Source organism: Trifolium pratense, linkage group LG7, assembly GCF_020283565.1.
Source record: "Trifolium pratense cultivar HEN17-A07 linkage group LG7, ARS_RC_1.1, whole genome shotgun sequence".
Lineage (NCBI taxonomy): Eukaryota > Viridiplantae > Streptophyta > Magnoliopsida > Fabales > Fabaceae > Trifolium > Trifolium pratense.
The window spans coordinates 53,789,387-53,807,201 of NC_060065.1; the positions used below are offsets into that span (position 1 = coordinate 53,789,387).

Here is a 17,815-nt window from a genome sequence, read left to right on the forward strand (position 1 = left end):
GTAAGTTTGTTTGGTTCAAAAAAAAAGTTATGGATTCAAACTCAAGTGAAGGTTTTTGTCATAATAATATTGACATTTATTAACTAAACTAGGACTTTTTATTTTATTTTTTTGACAAAAACTAAACTAGGACTTGTGGACCGCAAAAGCCAACATTTTACCCTTTTTTCTATAACTAGAGACTCGTTTAACCATTTTATTAGGATTAAAAAAAGTGAATAATTATGGTAAAATAAAGTAAATAATTGTTCGGTAAGTGTAGCTCAGTTGTTAGCAACTGACTTTATCAACAGAGGAGGGTGAAGCATGGGCACTATTGCAAGCCATGAATGAAGCTAAGAGTAGAGGTTTTGAAAGCGTCCAGTTTGAAAGTGACTCTCAAGTGTTGGTTGATGCCATTCGTACCAAACGGCGAGGCAATTCAGAGTTTCTTTCAATCGTTAATGAAATTATTCTTGTTATGTTTTCATGTGTGAACTTTGAAGTTAAGTTTATTAGGAGACAAGTGAATTCGGTTGCTCACACCTTAGCTAGGGCTGCCAATTCCTGGACTAGTTTCCATAGATTTGAGATTATTCCTTCATGTATTGAACTTTTGATATTTAATAAAATGCAGTAAGTTTGTTTGGTTAAAAAAAAAAAAGTTACTCAAACTTCAGATTTCCTATTTCTTCCATGCTTATAAAATGTGTGAGTTTAGCTATTTTTGCTTGACAAAAAAATTAATAAATAACATAAATATAATTTTACTTTTACTAAATTAAATTTATTAAGTATTAGTGTATTCACTATTATTATAAATACATAGTGAAAAATATTAAGTGTTTCTTTGGTAACATAAATAAGCTAGCTTATAGTTTATTATACTAGCTTATAAACTTGTTTCATAAAATTAGAGGAGTTTGATAACAAGTTTTTTTCACTAGCTTATAGTTTTTTACCTTTCATTCCAATTCTAGCCTTATTATTTTAATTTTTTTAATTTTTAATTTTTTAAATAAAAAACCATCTACTAAAAAATATGGTTAATGGGTAGTTATTATATTTTAAAAAAAAATAAGAAATGATAAAATGAAAATAATAAGGGTAAAAGTGAAATAAGATGTAAAAAGTTATAAGCTCGAATGCCACTTAAAATAGTCTCTCAAAAAACACTATAAGTTAATTAGAGAAATTTGTTACCAAATACGTCTATTTTAAAATGGAGAGGATCGTAACTCCTATTTTAATATATCAAACAAGCTTATAAACTAGATCAATAAACTATAAAGCTAATTTATTGAACTTACTAAATAGACACTAAATTTACCAAACACTTTAATTTAATTCTATAACTTTTTCAGCCGTATGCTTTTAGCTTAATTTCATCCAACAGAGCCAACTCAAAAGTGATGCAAGTAGCATTGATTAAACCGTAAAATATGAAAAACTGGCATGTAATAATGCATAAACAACTCATAGGATAGGACCATATAAAGCAATAAAGCTTTCTTATAAGCTTGCAATTTGCAAAGCAAGCAGGTAGATGAGAAGAGAATTACAAGAAAGATAACCAAGTTATAGTAGTAGCAGCTAGGAAAATAAAATAAAAAAAACTTGCTTATACATGTATGATGTATTAATCGATCAGTACTATCCCGCACCATCTCCACCATGACCACTTCCATCCTGACTCATCAAAGACACCTGAGCTGCAGTCACCACAGCTGCAGCAACTACTCCTGCATTGGTGCTAGCGATCGTGTTGGCTCCATGAACATTGCCGCCACCATCATCAGCATGAGTTGTTGAAACATGCCTTTTATGTTTTCCCTTGTGACTATGCTTGTCATCAGAGAGTTTCTCTAAATCTTCCACCTCGTTTGCCTTACCCGTGCTTTCTTTCCCTTTGAAGCAGAAAAATATGGTTTTGATTTTCATGGTTGGAGAGAAGTAATTGAAGGTTTAGAGGAAAAGAAAATAGGATATATTGCCAGCTTACATCTTCTTCTTCCCTCTTTTATAACAAAACCATAAGCATGATTGATTGGTCCTATAATTGTTTTATGGTTTTGCTTTTCATAAAGGAATAATCACCAAACATACCGGTATTGATTGATTAGTCCTTTATTCATTTGTTACTAGTTATTACTGTTTGAGATTTTCTTCCGTCACTTTATCTATTTTCTTGCGCACCCTAAAAATTTACAAAACTAATCATGTCTGATACTTAAATAGCGGATACATCCCAGAAACATCCTATCAGATTTGTTTTTTTATAACCTCAGCTACTTAAGTAGCGGGCGTATTTTTCAAAAAATTATCATTTTTATAACGTCAGCTAAAACGTTAAAAATAATATCTCTTACTGTTAGATTACCCACCATGAAAACTCTTAAATTTGAAGTTAATGATAAAGTCACAAAGTAAAGGATAAAATTATTATTACTCCAAGAGTGCGCAAGAAACTAAAATACAAAACCAAGATTTACAAGAATAAATTTTTTTGAAAACTACTTGGAGAATAAATTGCACTTTTTTTTGCTATAAAAGATAACTTACAAGCCGAGACTCACATTACTCATATATCCATTTTCTTCTCAAACCCTACAAAATCTCAATCTCATTCCCCCCTTCAACCAAGAAACTTCCATCACCAACACCATGTGCATGTCAATTCCTCATCAACCACCACAACCAAGAATTCGAGCTCAACCTCGTGAACCAAAAACGGTTGAAAAAAGAGAAGCCTTGAAATTCCTAACCCAAATTGCTATGGCTAACTTCTTCCATCTTGTAGTTTTTGGTTCTATATAGACTCTTTTTTGAACTTACTTGTGCATTGTTTTTATATTCAGTTCATGGTTTTCGGGCTTCTTGGTTATTCTTCTTTATTGTTCAAAACTAAGTTTCAAATCTTTGTTTTTATGGCATTGTATGCTGGTGCTTCACTTATCATCATGTTCAAGTTTTCTACCGATTATTCCTTTGTTGCTTTATTTGCGTGGCTTTTAGCGATTATCATCGTTTTATTCCCTATATCAATACCAAATATGATGGTTAAGTTCAGAAATTTCTTCACCAAACGTCCATGTGTTGCTGGAATGCTCTTGGTGGCTGTTTTGGCAACTTTTATATGAATTTTCATGCTCAAAGCCTTGGAGTGAAGATATTGTTTTGGTGGTGTTTGGAGTGAAAATTTAAGTGTTGGAATTTGAATGTTAATTAGGTTCTCTAAGTTTTAAGTAGTATTTTCTTTTTTTAATTTAGAGTTTTATTACGTATTGGTATTTGGTAGGACTTAAGTGAAGATTTAAGTAGGGTTAATTTCTTGTTTATTTAGAGTTTTATTATTATGTATTGGTTTTAATTTTTTATATTTTTAATTTGAATTTATTATTTGTTTTATGGAGTATTTTAATATGTTATGTCAGTGAATTTGATTTATCTTACCATAAACCTTTTATTCTCTAAAAGTTGTTTCATATAATTCAAGTTAATAGTGTAAAGTGACTAGACAACCCATGATGACACACAACAAAAGCTTCACTTTACATAATTTCTCTATTATACTCCAAGATGATGATAACAAGGAAAGAAGTAACATCGATGTCATTTTGTTTTCTTCTTTTCATTAAAGCATTTTCTGATATTAAACTAGAAGGTAATTCCTCAAAAATCAAACAACAGAAATTCAGAAAACAACTTTGTTATGCACCCTAGGATACAACTCTTTCAATCTAAGTGTGGTTTATACAAAACTATCACTGAAATATACCCTGATCTGATAGCTTGTCTTTTACATATTAAATATGGTATAAAGAATGATACATTATACAAATTCATGTCACTGTATAACAGGGTTTCTAATGCTGCGAGTCCAACAGAACTGTGATTTCCACCACCACCAGTTTACTAAACCATCCTGCTTCGTTTGTATCAAACTGATATGAAGGATAGTACAAAAAAACCATTTACAGTTGCAATTCATGTCATCAATGAAGGACTTCACAATCACAACCAGAGTATCATTCATGAAACTGCTCATTGCCGTCATTGTACAGCCAATGAGCTGTCTTGCTTCATCTTTATGAGACCGCTTTCGATGTTGCGCAACACTGGCCTATAACTGCAATATCATGGATTTGCATTAACAAAGGAGCATCCGATACAAGAAACTTAACGCCAGAATGAATCAATGATGTGCTTAATACAGTGAAAAAATAGAGAGTGGACTTACAAGCGAGCAAGACCATCATATGCTTGTTTGACTTGTTCAAGTTGTGCAGAGAGCTGCATGACTTCTGCTGATAGTGCCTCTGCTCTGCCCAGTTCCTTCACAAGTTGGCCCTGTCAAGCAATCAAACAGGTGTAGAAATAAGGAACGAAACAGATGATAAGATATCAAAGTTTTGAGAACAGAGGGACCTCAATGAAACAAAATTCCCTGAAGTTTCTCATAAGACAAATAAAAAAATTACAGTTTGACAGTTATATTTAGAATAAACTTTTGACCCAAGAAGACAAGAAGGGGACAACAAGTTATGAGTAGGGTAAGTATAATAACCTTCAGAGATGCCACCTCTCCTGTAGATGTCGAGGAACCAACCTCATGTACCCCATTCTTAGAGGAGTCTGGTAAGCCATTAGCCTGTTCCACTCGCAATTTTTCTAGGAGCCCACGCAGCTCTTCGTTTTGCTTAAGACACTCCATCACCTGCAGAATCACCAGTCAACACAGCAATAGTAAGAAACAAAATTCTTCAGTCTGGAACAATCACATTTGGCATAATGCATACACCCTAAAGAAATATTTCAAGACAGCATAAATAGATAAAAATTGTCAACACTAAAATATATCTAACGATCATATCAGTCTTAGCCAAAATAGAATGCAGGAAAAAATATACATGCAAGAGAAAATCACCTCTCAGTATAAGACTCTACATAAAATTGCTTCACCAGCAAGCCATAATAACATAATATATGACCGGCACTAATAAAACCAAAAAGTGGGTGTCATATCCACCAGTGTATTACTAATTTGTCAAGTGAGGCAAGATTTTGCAAAACACACAAGGATATTCGTCTGTGGCAAAACACATTATTTAGAACAACATTAATGAACCTAGATTTCATTTATTTAAGAGCCTTTGAACAAAAATTCTCAAATAAATCAACAACATCACTAAATTCTTAGTTGGAATTTGTTCACTGATGTTCATTAGTCAAAAGATGTAGAGACTCTTCAGCCTTGACCCCGAAAGAAAAATGATCGGAACCAGTATTTTTCTATTAAATAAATAGGCAAGAATTTCCCTATTAAGAAAACAAGTCAAATAAAATATTAAACCATGGTTGCATAGATGAGACCTGATATCACATTGAGTCAGACTCCTGATATTAATTGTTACCTGGTTTTCCCATCTCGTTGCTGCTCCAGTTGCCTCTTGATATGAATTTGAGAGATTAGAATTTTCCTCAAAAAGCCTCTCTATTTCTGTAGATTGCGAATCAATCTTTCAACAAGATGACAAACCAACCACTCTATCAGATGGAATATACACAGAAAAGTACAAAGTTAAATTCAGATATGAAGAATTTACCTCCATTAGAAGTTTCTGCCTACTGTTTTCCAACCTCTCTACGGCTAACGCCATATCATGCAACTGCTTATCAAGTTTCTGTTTGTCTTCCTGAAATTCGGCAAAAGGTTGACCATTAAACAAAAACGTATTAGACTGGAAATGGAGTTGGGGGTAACAATAGGTCATTCATCATCAGCTGCCAAAACACCCGTGATAGATAACAAGACTATGGTTATGCTTGAAGTGGTAGTACTTAAAGAGAGTGAAATATGAACAAAAATAATTCACACTTGCTTGATATATAAAAAAACATGGAACGGCTGTAAAAGAATGTGCAACTCGTGTGTAATCTAGTCCAAAAAAGTTTGGTGACTACCACTACATCCTTAAAGAAGATTGAAAGAGATCTCCCCCTCAACCATACAACCAGTAGAATTCATTCTTCTAAGCTAACTTCAATTTGACTCTCCTAAGTGTTATTTTCCACCTACTTAAAATCTTAAACAAGTTATAACCTATAACTAGATCACAGTAAACCCAAATACCATAACTAAAAAGCATCTTGATTATTGCACGGTATTTTTAAAATTTTCAAAATAAACATAAAAAATATTTAAGAGGTAAATCTAAAATTATAAAGGATATTTGTATAAACTGTAAAAATGAAACTTTTTAAATTGCTAAGAAACTATGAAAATAAATAAATTGAATCAAGACATACTATAATTTATGTTTATTGAATTAATATGGTCTGTCAAAATTTAATTACGAACTACAAATGTATGGTTATTGAAAATTGATATTGACCACCAAAAAGTTACGTGATTGATCATTTAAGTAATTAGTACTTAAGAGGATAGCAAAATATAAAAATAATAAAAGGTGAGATGTTTGATGTACAATAAGCCACATGGCACATTGAAAAGGAAAGTAGATTAAGAAAAATCTTCACATTCAAGAGTAATGTAAAATCTTCACTCAGAGGGGTTGATTTGCTAATACCTCACCAGTGATTTAAACGAAACAGTAATGTAAATTTCTTGGCATAATTGATCAGCTAACAGATGCCAAATATTGAAAATTCACTAAATCAAAGAAGGTTTCCTCACCAAAGTGAATGCCTTGTGAGTTGCTTTATCTGAGACTTCTGCATGAGCAAAATCCAGGGTCAATTCCATTTTATAGTGCACCAATACAACAAGAAGGAAAATTGAGTCAAATGCAATGTGAAATAGAACCAAATACTAATTTCATAGACATCCTTGCTAAAGAATAGGGACCCTACTATCGTAAAGATTCCATGGCACAAATCTATAGGTAGATGCGAAACTACATTACTTGAAGTCAGAGAGCAGTTACCAGAGACCACTCCTAGTATTTCTTGAGGAGCACATGGTGGTAGTAATAAACATTTACTAGTTTAAAAAGAAGAATGCTTCCACCAATAAAGAACTTGATTTTATGGCCATATCATTTAAGATCGAAGGATGACATAAAGCATCCAAGAAAAACCACTACTTACTTAACTGAATGCTAGCATGCCTTGTTTCAATAAGCCATTAGAAATTTAATATAGAGTATCCGTAAGTTTTATGAGCAGAACCTGCAGCCTCTCTTGACATGGAGTTTAGTTTTTCTTCCAACTCTTGCTTTTCAGACATCAGTGATGCAATGCGGCTTTGCTCGTTTGCTAATTGTTGTTGCCCCTGGTGCCTCATCAGTGACTCGCGCTGTAGATTTAAATCACCATTAGACAAAAAACAGAAAAGAATAAATAAAATGGGCAAAGTGTCAGTAACACAGTCATAACTCACCTGTAGTTCCAACTTTAAACCAGCTAACTCCTTTTCTAATATTTGAAGATGGTGGTCTGGTGGACCACCAAGAGATGGAATTGTACTAACTGTGTTAGTCATTGACTGTTGCTGAATTGAGTTCAATTCTGCTCTCAATGCTGCTGCATCCTCCTCCGCCTAGAGCAAGATAACCAACAAGATTTTAAGAATAAAACATGGTCTTTAATCTTATAGTTTTTTAGTAAAATAATAAACTAAAAGTTCCCATACGCGATACTGCTCCTCTTCTGCTTCCTTAAGACGTTTCTTCAGGGTACGAAGCTGCGCTAAAAGGTCCTCCTGCACCAATACGTAAGTTAAAGTATGTATTGCCAAAGTTTAAAAAATTGAGACAGGGATAAAATTTAGCGTATAATTACTCGTGCAACAACTGCAGCATCTTTCTCCATTGCAACATCCCTGAGAGCTTTTCTGAGAGATGGCACCGTATTTTGCTCCTACGCAAATCAAATTGTCCTTTATAACTAAGTGTTTAAACTTTAAACCATTACAATCTCCATAATTACTAACTACATTGTATCAAATTTGTAACTTAAAACTAGAAAAACAAAATTCACTTTCAACACTTTTTGTTTACCAGTTCACTCAATTTCTTGTGCATTGCACCATTATCGATTTCCATCGTTTGAAGCTGCGACAATAGACAAACTAAAAATCAGCCTAAGCATTTGTTTTTGTAAACCTATAAATACAACTGAATAAATAACAATCTGAATCTTCACCTTTAAACTTGTTTTCTTATTTTCTTCATCCAACTCATTGTTCTTCTTTTGAAGTTCTTTTATTTGAGATAATAGAGAACTAACATCTGTCTGTATTAACAATATACACATAATCGAGTTCAAATTTCCAAAAAACCGCGTCTCTCGAATCAAAACCATTCAACACAGACTTCAATCAACAATAAAAAAAATGAGAATAGTTGTTACCTCAGAGAGTCTATTTCCGCTATCAGATTTGTTCATCCCAGCCATCTCTGAAAAAAAAAAGATTTTTATTGAAGAAACAGAAAAATTGAATTAGGGTTTTTCTATTCGGCGATAAGATAATACTGACCGGGGATGGTCGGAACCTGGCTGAGATCTGGTCCAGAAGAGGCTTTAACCAATCTTTCCGCAGCTCTCTTTTGACGAATTTCTTCAAGCTATGAATGAATTTGATCATGCAATTGAATTGAAATCAAATGGTTAGGGAAAGAGATGAATAAAATGTAGATAAATTGAGGAAAAAAAAATTGAAGATGAAGTGATTGATATGAATTGGTTTGTGCAATAAAATTTGGTTTGTGGCAATGGTAATGCATGAACGTGGCGCGTGATGAAGAAGGAGAATTGTACCGTTCGTCGACCTAGAGATGCATGACGAGCTTCCATTTTTACCGACGGGACGGTGATGTTCGTCTGCAAATTTGCTTCGACCGCCCGCCCCTTTGGGTTTTTCACCTTTCTAAAGGCACCTTAATTTACCTCATATTTTTAGTTTGATTTTAGTTTGATAAATTTTATTTTATTTTTTAATCAACTTTATGGACTCATTACACTAGACATAAATTTTTAAGATGGTTTATTTGGAGTTAGGATCTCTTTATTTCCAATTCTTTCCATTTTCTCTATTATTATATAGTTTTGGGAATATAAATGCAAAAATGTGACATCAAGTGGGTCCAAATATTATTTATACACCCCAAAATATTTAAAAACTTTGGTAATAAAAGAAATGGAAAACATAAGAAATGGAGAGGATCTCAACTCGTTTCTCTTTGTGTTTCTCTAGTTGATAACAATTTTTAAGATATAGCTTATAGTTTTTTTTTTTTTGAACAATTATAGTTTATTTTATTAGTTTATTATTTTTCAAATAGCTTATGAGTTTATAGGTTTTTTTTTTTTTTGACAATAACAAAATGATATTCATTCATTCAAATTGATAGATTACATCAAATACAACCACGAAATCAACATCGCTAAAAACATAAAGGATGAATCTGCGAACAAAACTCACAGCATCCGAGTTAATAGCATACAACGGCAAAATGCCTACAACAAATAATATGATAAAGTTAAAGTCACCGAAGTATCCATGCCTCCGGATCTGCAGCGTTGAAACCCAAATCATTGGTTGAATCTGTAATTGACTGAAGCCGATCTTTTCAATAGAAATCAAATGAACACCGCAACAATACGGGACAACAAAAACGTCGCACAAGACGACGAACAACACAACGCCGCACTCAGACGGTGAAATCACAAAAAAGAAAACACAAAAGAAAAACTTGATCAATGTGAAGATCACTTATTTAAATAAAAAGAAAAGGAAAAACAATTATGAGGGATGATTTTGGGTCAAAAATTGACCCTAAAATCACCCCTCCTTGGTAGATCAAGAAAAAAAAACTAGGTTAAGGTGGAGGTGGCGGCTATTATTGACCAGAAGCTATAAGCTATCAAACAGAGCCTTCATGAGTTTATAGGTTATAGCTTATCATTTTTTATTCCTATCATCTTACTTGAAAAAAATTAAATGTGGGGTATTAATTAAACATAGGCTTAAATATGAAAATGGTCACTGCAATTATGCCTTGTTTTGATTTTAGCCCTGCAAAAAATAAAAGTTTGATTTTAATTCTGCAAATTCTCAAAACTTTTAAAAAGGTCCCTAAATTAAATTTTTTGTTGACATGTCAAATTTATGATGATTTGGCAGATGCTGACTAGACTTTTTATGGTGACGTGGATATTTTAATTAACATTTCCATTTAATTTTTCACATTGAAATTAATTTTTTATTTTTCATAAAAACAAAATTAGTTAAATATTAGAATTTAAATTGTTAATAAAATTGAAAGGGAAAAATTAAAAGGGTTTGTTTTCTTCATCTTCTTCAAGTTCCTGCTACATAACACCGCAACAAATTTCACAATTCAAATTCCAAAAAACATTTTCCTCCTACAAAATTACTTCGATCCAAAACACATAAAAAAAATAAAACTCTGAAAATACTAAATCAAACTTCTTCAGTTCCATAGGTAGAAAATGATATTCAGGTACCACGAGGAGGACAATTATGGAGGCACCGAGGGAGAGGATAAATGAAGAAGAAATATAGCGAAAATGGATAACATTGTATGGGTTTTCCATTCCTCCATTCATTTAACTTCTATTTCTTTTATTAATTTTGTTTTTACGAGAAATAAAAAATTAATTTTAATGTGAAAAGTTAAATGAAAATGTTAATTAAAATATTCACGTCAACAAAAAAGTCTACTCAGCATCTCCCTGTTGAGGCAAAATCTTAATTTGATGTTTTAAAGATAACAAACATCTTAATTAAATTTGAACCCGAAAAATTTGGACATAAAATTTGGTTGCGATAATCCACCAATATTACTGATACAAAATAGAGTGAAAAAAAAAATTATATAATACTGATACTACACCATAATATCATACATCTCATTCAATCCATTTCATCCAATGGATAAAAGATATGGTGCATTCAGGGGCGATTATGCCGCCAGGCATGCCCAGCACGTGCCTGGGCTCCCAATTATATAATTTTTTTTTTAGGGTTCTTACTTTAATCTGAAAATTCGAATGTTTGAGTAAAAATTAATAAAATTTAAGTGCATATTCATAATCCTCATGAAATTCTGAGCAAAATGGTATATTTACTTGTCCAGTTTGGTGCAAGAATGAAAAATATCGTTTTTTTATTTTGGTCTAGAGGTTGAAGATGATGAACAGTAGTTTTTAAGGTTATTTTAATAAAAGCCTATATATATTAAGGAAGCATGATTTTAAACAGAACGCGTAACCTGGCCCAGTGGCACTGTGATTTGATTCTCACATGGGGGACTTGTGTTCAACTCCCACCTCACTCATTTATTTTCTTTCCTTTTTTGTTTTTATTTTCTTTATTTGTTTATGACTATCAAATATTTAGATTAATTCCTTAAAATTAATTATTTTTATTATAATTTCAGTATATAAATAATATATATTTTATTAGTTAGAAACGGTCAGATCCGGTTGAATTCCGATCGGAAAACTTTAAACCAATAAACATTCGTACATTTGTGGTTAAAATTGTGCCCAGACTTAATATTATTCCTGGAGTCGCCACTGGGTGCATTGGTGAGAAACCTATTAAGTTCTCCCACCCTAGAATCCGCCTTTGACAATAGGCATTGTTTTAATTAGACAAGGATAAAATATTTTGAAAAGTCTATTGAGTTAAATTATGTTAAACTTAAGCCACATAAAGCCTTTTAGGTATTCTTTTATCATAGTACAAATTTATAAACTACGTATAAATTAAAAATTGAACATAGACATAGACAATAAGCTATACTGTGGATCCATTTCCCAATATAATTCACACCGCAGTCCATAAAAAAAATTAAAAAATCACACCACATGCACCCACGAAATGAATTGCATAAACTAACCGTTGGAAAATGAACTTAGTTGAGTTCATTTAATGTGTGGAGGGTGCACCATTGTGATTGAAAAAATAACGAGAAGAATACATTGGTCTTGTAGGACTTGAAACTAAGGAGGGTAGATTGAAAAAAGTGGGAAAAAACTCCACATTGCTAAGAACACTCTCTTTAGTAGTATATATATATATATATATATATATATATATATATATATATATATATATATATATATCCCAAAGTGACTAATATTTTTTTAATCACAAAATTATAACTATTTTTTAGTTAATTAAGATGGTCGATCAAAGGAGCCACTTATTGCTAGAGATTGAGAGGTTGTGATTGATCACACGTTCTGAGAAAGTAATGTGTGTGTGGATGTATTGGTCAAGATGGGTGCCCTATCTACCTCACCCCTAGTGGCAATCTCTACCCCTAATGAGCTTTCTCTGCCGCTCCTAGCTGACGCGTGGGGCGTGGGTTTTATCCGAGAATAGTTTTACTGATGTTTTGTTTTTCTTTCTTTTGTTTTCTCTATTGTAACAAAAAAAAACCATTTTTTTTTATAAGCAAAAAAAAAGCCACTTATTGCTGACTCACATTTTGATTTCTTCCCGTTTGAAAGAAAAACGGATTCTTATCCTTCAATTAATCCATTAATCCATTAATCCACACATAATTTCATTGTCCCATATACGTTATTATTTGGTTGTCCTATGTTAATCCTCACAATGAATATGTCCCTTACGTTATTTTTGGAGCCTTTCAATTCAATTTTCTAAATACTTACTTCATTCTTTCTCTTGTGAAAAGGAATATATAATTCATCATTTCAAAAGCAAATGCAATTCATATAGCACAAAAACAATTCATATATACTCCAAATATTGCTCTCGTCTTTCATTCTTTGTCAAAAGACGATTGTTTGTGTTTCATTGGTTTTGTGAATTGGTATTGTTGTAGGAGTACTGATATTGTTGCATCAGTAAAATTGATATTGTTGAATCAATTTTCAAGTGGTTTTGCAGAATCATTCAAGAAGATGTTCCTTCTCCGATCATTACAATGCAGTAATTGATCGGTTCTGTGTTGACCAAGGCTGTTTTATCCTGGACACGATACGATTTGATTGTCTGCTTTGCACAATTTGAACAGTACCGTGAAACGTCTTAGAAAACAACCTAGTACACGACTCAACCAATAAAATCTTCAGTTCTATTTTTTAGAAAATTATTTTTCAACATCGAAAACAACACTAACACAATAAAATAATGTGAAAGAGTCATGACCTACTGTTAAGTTGTTTGCATGTTTAGGGGGGTGCAAGCTGTACCAAGTCCAACAAATGGCAGGTGAGTTGTACTTGTTATATGTATCTATGTATTTCGTCTAGTCCAACTACTAAACCGAACTCTCAGCATAAAAATACTCTCTTCATTAGGACCCACTTCTATCTTCATAAATACATCACTCTCTCATTTTTTTTTTCTTCCTTAATTTCCCTAAGAAATTAATTATTCTTATTTCCATTTAAAGCTTTAGCTTCTACCTCTTGTTAGCGTGTGTTTTTTCTTTCTTTCTTCATAAAGGAATTGCTTTTAACAAACCCAACTTTTAGTACAAACTTTTACATACTTACATATTGTATGCCCCATACTCACCATGTTTCTCTAATCAAATTCATTCATTGTTTATTATAATAGTAGGTTCTTTTGTTCTACCATACTTAAAACGCTATAATTTCTCTCCTTTTTATTGTTTTGGTAGGAATAATTTCTTTTCCTTTTATCATGGCTGATGATAATTATAAAAATTCATCATCACTCCATTCCGACGATGATTTTATCTCCGAGTTAACACATCAAATGTCTCGTTTCATGCTTCAAGAAGACGATGATCACAACTCATTCCATTTCTCAACTAATCCGGAGGTACTATATAATTTAATTTTTTTGCTGTCTGATTCGAGAGTCGGTTCTGACATTGAGATCAGAGTAGTAATTAATGAGCTATGCTCTATTTTTTGTTTTTATGCAGCCATGGGAGTTAACGAGTTCACCTGATTCAACTCTCTGGTCACCGGTGAGTTGTAACCAAGGTAGCTCAGAAGGGTCATCTCAAGAACCATCACCACCAGCTACACCATGTTGGAAAACAACAACCTATGAAGAAAGAGCAATTTCCAAACACAATATTGATCATGGAGTACTTTATTCACACAAAGCATTGATTCAAGAACAAATTAAAGCCATTGAAGTAAAACAACATTACATTAATGACATCAAGAAACAACATCAACAACATGCTCTGTCTCCAAAGCAAAATGAAGAGAAACAAGAGATTGATAAGAAGAAAGGTAATGGAAGGAACAGGGTTCTTCCTCGTCTACCAAGGCCAACTCCATTGCAGATCGGTGGTGGTGGTGGTGGTGGATGTATGAGGGCGGTTTTTATTGGTGGTTCTGGTTCAAGAAATGGGACAGGTGTTTTCTTACCTCGTGGTGGAACCGTAGTTGCTCCATCAGAATTAACAAAAAAGAAGCAAGGTAATGAATTATCTCTTCATGTTTTGTTTTTGAGTAGTTGGTTGGTAATGGTTGGTTGATATGAATCAAATGGAATGTCTACTTTCCCACTCCTTACTCTGTTTCTAGCTCAACTTGCTTTTTCCTGTCTAGGATAGATTTCTTTAATTTGTCTCAACTCAACACTAAAAAAATTTATCAAGCTGCGAAGTAACTAAAGTTCCGATAAAAAATTACTATTAAATTCAAGTTCTCCTGAACAGTTCGATCAAGAAGAATTTATTAACTACTTGAACTCAATATCTCTAACTCTCTAACTACTTAATTTTGTCTTTATTTTAAGGGATTAAATTTAAATATTCTATATATTACGATGATCAATTTTAATATAAATAAATTTTGTTTAGACTAAAAAAAATATAATAAGAACTAAATAAAACTACAAGATAACATTTGTCTAAAAATAAGTAGTATGGAAATGGAATAAAATAAAAATACATAATTTATTTTTTATTTTTCAGTTGAATAGATTTAAGTATTACTAATTTACTATAAATAAGCTTACATTATGCTTCATATATCTACTAAATCATCCATGTTTAGCCTAGCTAGCTAGCCTTTGAAATTTGAAACTGGTTTGCATGTGATCTAATAGCTAGTGGTGACCAAATATTCTTTATGGAGTTGAACTTGATTTTGCCCCCTCTAATCTACTACATGCTGCACATGTTTGAGTTCATGATTTGATCCTTACCTGTTTTATTTTCCACACCAATTAACAGATATTATTATTATTATTATTATTATTATTATTTTAAATTAAGTAGTTAGAGAGTTTGGTGAGCAAAATTGAAGATTCTTTAATGTTGAGCAAATCCTTAATTATATTTTTATTTAGATAGTCTAGTGGCTAGAATTTTACTTTTCAAATGAATAAGTGAAGTGTCTGAAATTCGAACTCGACTTCTACATATAAAATACAATGTTTCTTTCAACTGAATTTAACTCATGGGAACGCTTAAATAATATACTTTACTTTCTCCAAACAATTGTATGAAATTTGTTACACATCTTACACCAAAATTGATTTGTTTTATGCACGTTATATGGTTAGGAAAAGGTTGCTCCACTGTCCTTATACCAGCCAGAGTTGTGCAGGCTTTGCAACTACACTTTGACAAAACAGCTGCAATGTCTAGAGGACCCAAAGTTGTTGACTTCCCTCCACTTAGAGGTACTATTCTTAATTTTCTATTACTATCAACCAACAACTTTGATTTATTGCTACTACTCCTCATGCCATAGCCATGCCATGCCATTTACTTACTACTCCATATATCCATATGATTAATAGGAGTAAGTAGCTGCTTTAGATTGTTTAGTAATTTAAAAAGTTCTTTGAATATAATGAATTAAATTTCTCATCCTAAAAATAGTTTATTTCCTATGATCAAATTATTCATTTAATTGCTTATACTTAAGTCTTAATCAGATGTGAGTTTTAAAAAAGGAGAGTCTTAATCAGATGTTAGACTTATTCTTTTATTATATATGTTGATTGTATTATGCCACATACACACATAATCTCGTTCTTTATTTTCATAAATTTTTTTGGCATACATCATGCATATTAATACAAATATTAAGAATTTGGATTCCTCTGTGGGACCTCGATTCGTTCGATATTTGATCAAACGACATATTTCATAATACCAAGTTTAAATTTAAACGGTCAAATCTTGGTCGAACGACCAACAATATTTTAATAGTGTGAATAGGAAAATCACCATCAACATGGAAGCTAGACCTAATATTAATTCTAGTTAGTACTAATTAATCTCTCTATACTAATTTTGGTCTTAGAAAATGTTTTTTTTTTTTGTCAAATAGTTTAATGGCTGAAAATTTCAAGAAAAAGCATCTATAATACAATGTCTATATCAACTTAATTAAGTTCATGGAGATAAACTAGTGTCATTTTTTCCAACAGTCCAAATACTCTATATCAACTAGCAATATTTTATTTTATTATTACTACTATATACTACTATTTGTGAATATTCATCAATTTGCACTAAAATATTGGTATTACAACAACTTGCAGATCTTGTTTTGAGCAATAGGGAAAGCATGTATTCAGTTGATGAGAATCAACAGTCAACAAAATCGCCAAATGATGTTCAGAATGATATGATTCTGCCAAATGAATGGACATATTGAATTCAATTACTGCAGATCCACATGCATTTGCAACTTGTCCTTTAACACACTTACACACACACACACACACATGTGAGTATGTGACATGATTAATAATCATAATCATCATTTCATTATTATAACAGTAATGATAATGATGATGATGATGATAATAATAACTTTGTTTTGGTTAAACTTTTTACCAAACTGATGAAATAAACAAATAAGGAAAAAAATGACTAATAAACCATAAAAAGGAACTCCCTAGCTAACAGATTAGATCCATGAATATGCATAGGGAATCTTTTTTAAGTCACAATCAGTGTGACAAATATGTATCTTGTTTTGTAATTTGCTTCTTCATTAAGTTGTGTTTTTTTTATGAATATATTTTATATATAAAAAAGTTTGCGTAGCACGTACTCATGTATTGAGTTGTGACAAGGATGCACAGAAATAAAATAAGGTATGAAATCTAGTAGTTTCTTGTATTAATTGCTAAGCAAATTAAGTATACTAGTACTAAAGTATTGAATGACTTTAGAGGATGTATTTTAAAATCCTTTGTAATGATTTAGCTTGAGCAATGAAATAATTGTTGTGTGTTATGATTGTTTATTATTATTATTATTATTATTACAAAACTATATAGTAATAAAAGTTTAGTAGATATAAAATTGAGAAGGGAAACAACAAAACTTAGAAGTAATCAAAAGAAGCGGTGTTTGAGAATGAGAAGTAATCCAAATGCATAAACTAGGAATGCCAAGCAACAATAATTTTTTGTATTATTAGACAATGAACAACAATTGGTTTCAAAAGAATAAATAAATGTAATCAAAGAACACAATTTTTGTTAACAAAGTTACTATTGCCATGCTATCACTAGCTAAATCTTTCATATTTCACTCTTTAATATGCTCCTTAGAAATGAACTCATGAAAATATACATCAATTAAATCGTTTGGTACTCAAATCACTCAAGACTTTCTTGTGGAAAAGTAAGTGATGTCATAGGAGAGTAATACAAGTTAAGTTTCAACAAATTAAATTATAAAACTAAACAAAATAGAAGATAGACACAACTCAGCAAAGTGAGAAAAATGGTTTAATTACATGAGAAAAAATAAAGTATTTCAAACAAGAAATCAAATCAAGAGGTGTGTCTTGAAAGGTATGTGCTATTATTGTAAGACATGGAATGACTTCGGGGCTTCGTTATGACCACAAA

The 17,815-nt window shown here is 31.8% G+C and overlaps 2 protein-coding genes across 2 annotated transcripts; one reads left to right on the plus strand and one right to left on the minus strand.

Moving 5' to 3' along the window:
• Positions 1 to 3,637: 3,637 nt before the first annotated feature.
• LOC123898632 (myosin-14-like) lies at positions 3,638 to 8,931 on the minus strand. The gene is made up of 15 exons (XM_045949643.1): positions 8,761 to 8,931; positions 8,480 to 8,567; positions 8,353 to 8,399; positions 8,146 to 8,235; positions 8,001 to 8,054; positions 7,783 to 7,860; positions 7,634 to 7,702; positions 7,382 to 7,540; positions 7,171 to 7,297; positions 6,677 to 6,714; positions 5,586 to 5,675; positions 5,394 to 5,498; positions 4,547 to 4,696; positions 4,220 to 4,329; positions 3,638 to 4,108 (listed from the first exon to the last, which is right to left on the minus strand). The coding sequence occupies exons 1-15, from the start codon at positions 8,794 to 8,796 to the stop codon at positions 4,033 to 4,035; spliced, it is 1,317 nt and encodes a 438-aa protein (XP_045805599.1). The 5' UTR covers positions 8,797 to 8,931; the 3' UTR covers positions 3,638 to 4,032.
• A 4,424-nt stretch (positions 8,932 to 13,355) lies between these two features.
• LOC123899962 (bromodomain-containing protein 2-like) lies at positions 13,356 to 17,192 on the plus strand. Its single transcript, XM_045951236.1, has 4 exons — positions 13,356 to 13,792; positions 13,899 to 14,406; positions 15,500 to 15,619; positions 16,490 to 17,192. The coding sequence occupies exons 1-4, from the start codon at positions 13,652 to 13,654 to the stop codon at positions 16,603 to 16,605; spliced, it is 885 nt and encodes a 294-aa protein (XP_045807192.1). The 5' UTR covers positions 13,356 to 13,651; the 3' UTR covers positions 16,606 to 17,192.
• Positions 17,193 to 17,815: the final 623 nt, after the last annotated feature.

Bases quoted from the DNA above. Each gene is read 5' to 3' on its own strand.
- LOC123899962 (XM_045951236.1), top strand. From the start codon at position 13,652: ATGGCTGATGATAATTATAAAAATTCATCATCACTCCATTCCGACGAT. The intron at 13,793-13,898 runs GTACTATATAAT...GTTTTTATGCAG, and splicing joins ATTTCTCAACTAATCCGGAG to CCATGGGAGTTAACGAGTTC. The intron at 14,407-15,499 runs GTAATGAATTAT...TTATATGGTTAG, and splicing joins ATTAACAAAAAAGAAGCAAG to GAAAAGGTTGCTCCACTGTC.
- LOC123898632 (XM_045949643.1), bottom strand. From the start codon at position 8,796: ATGGAAGCTCGTCATGCATCTCTAGGTCGACGAACG. The intron at 6,715-7,170 runs GTTCTGCTCATA...TTGCTCATGCAG, and splicing joins CATGTCAAGAGAGGCTGCAG to AAGTCTCAGATAAAGCAACT. The intron at 4,697-5,393 runs GTAACAATTAAT...GTGATTCTGCAG, and splicing joins CAACGAGATGGGAAAACCAG to GTGATGGAGTGTCTTAAGCA.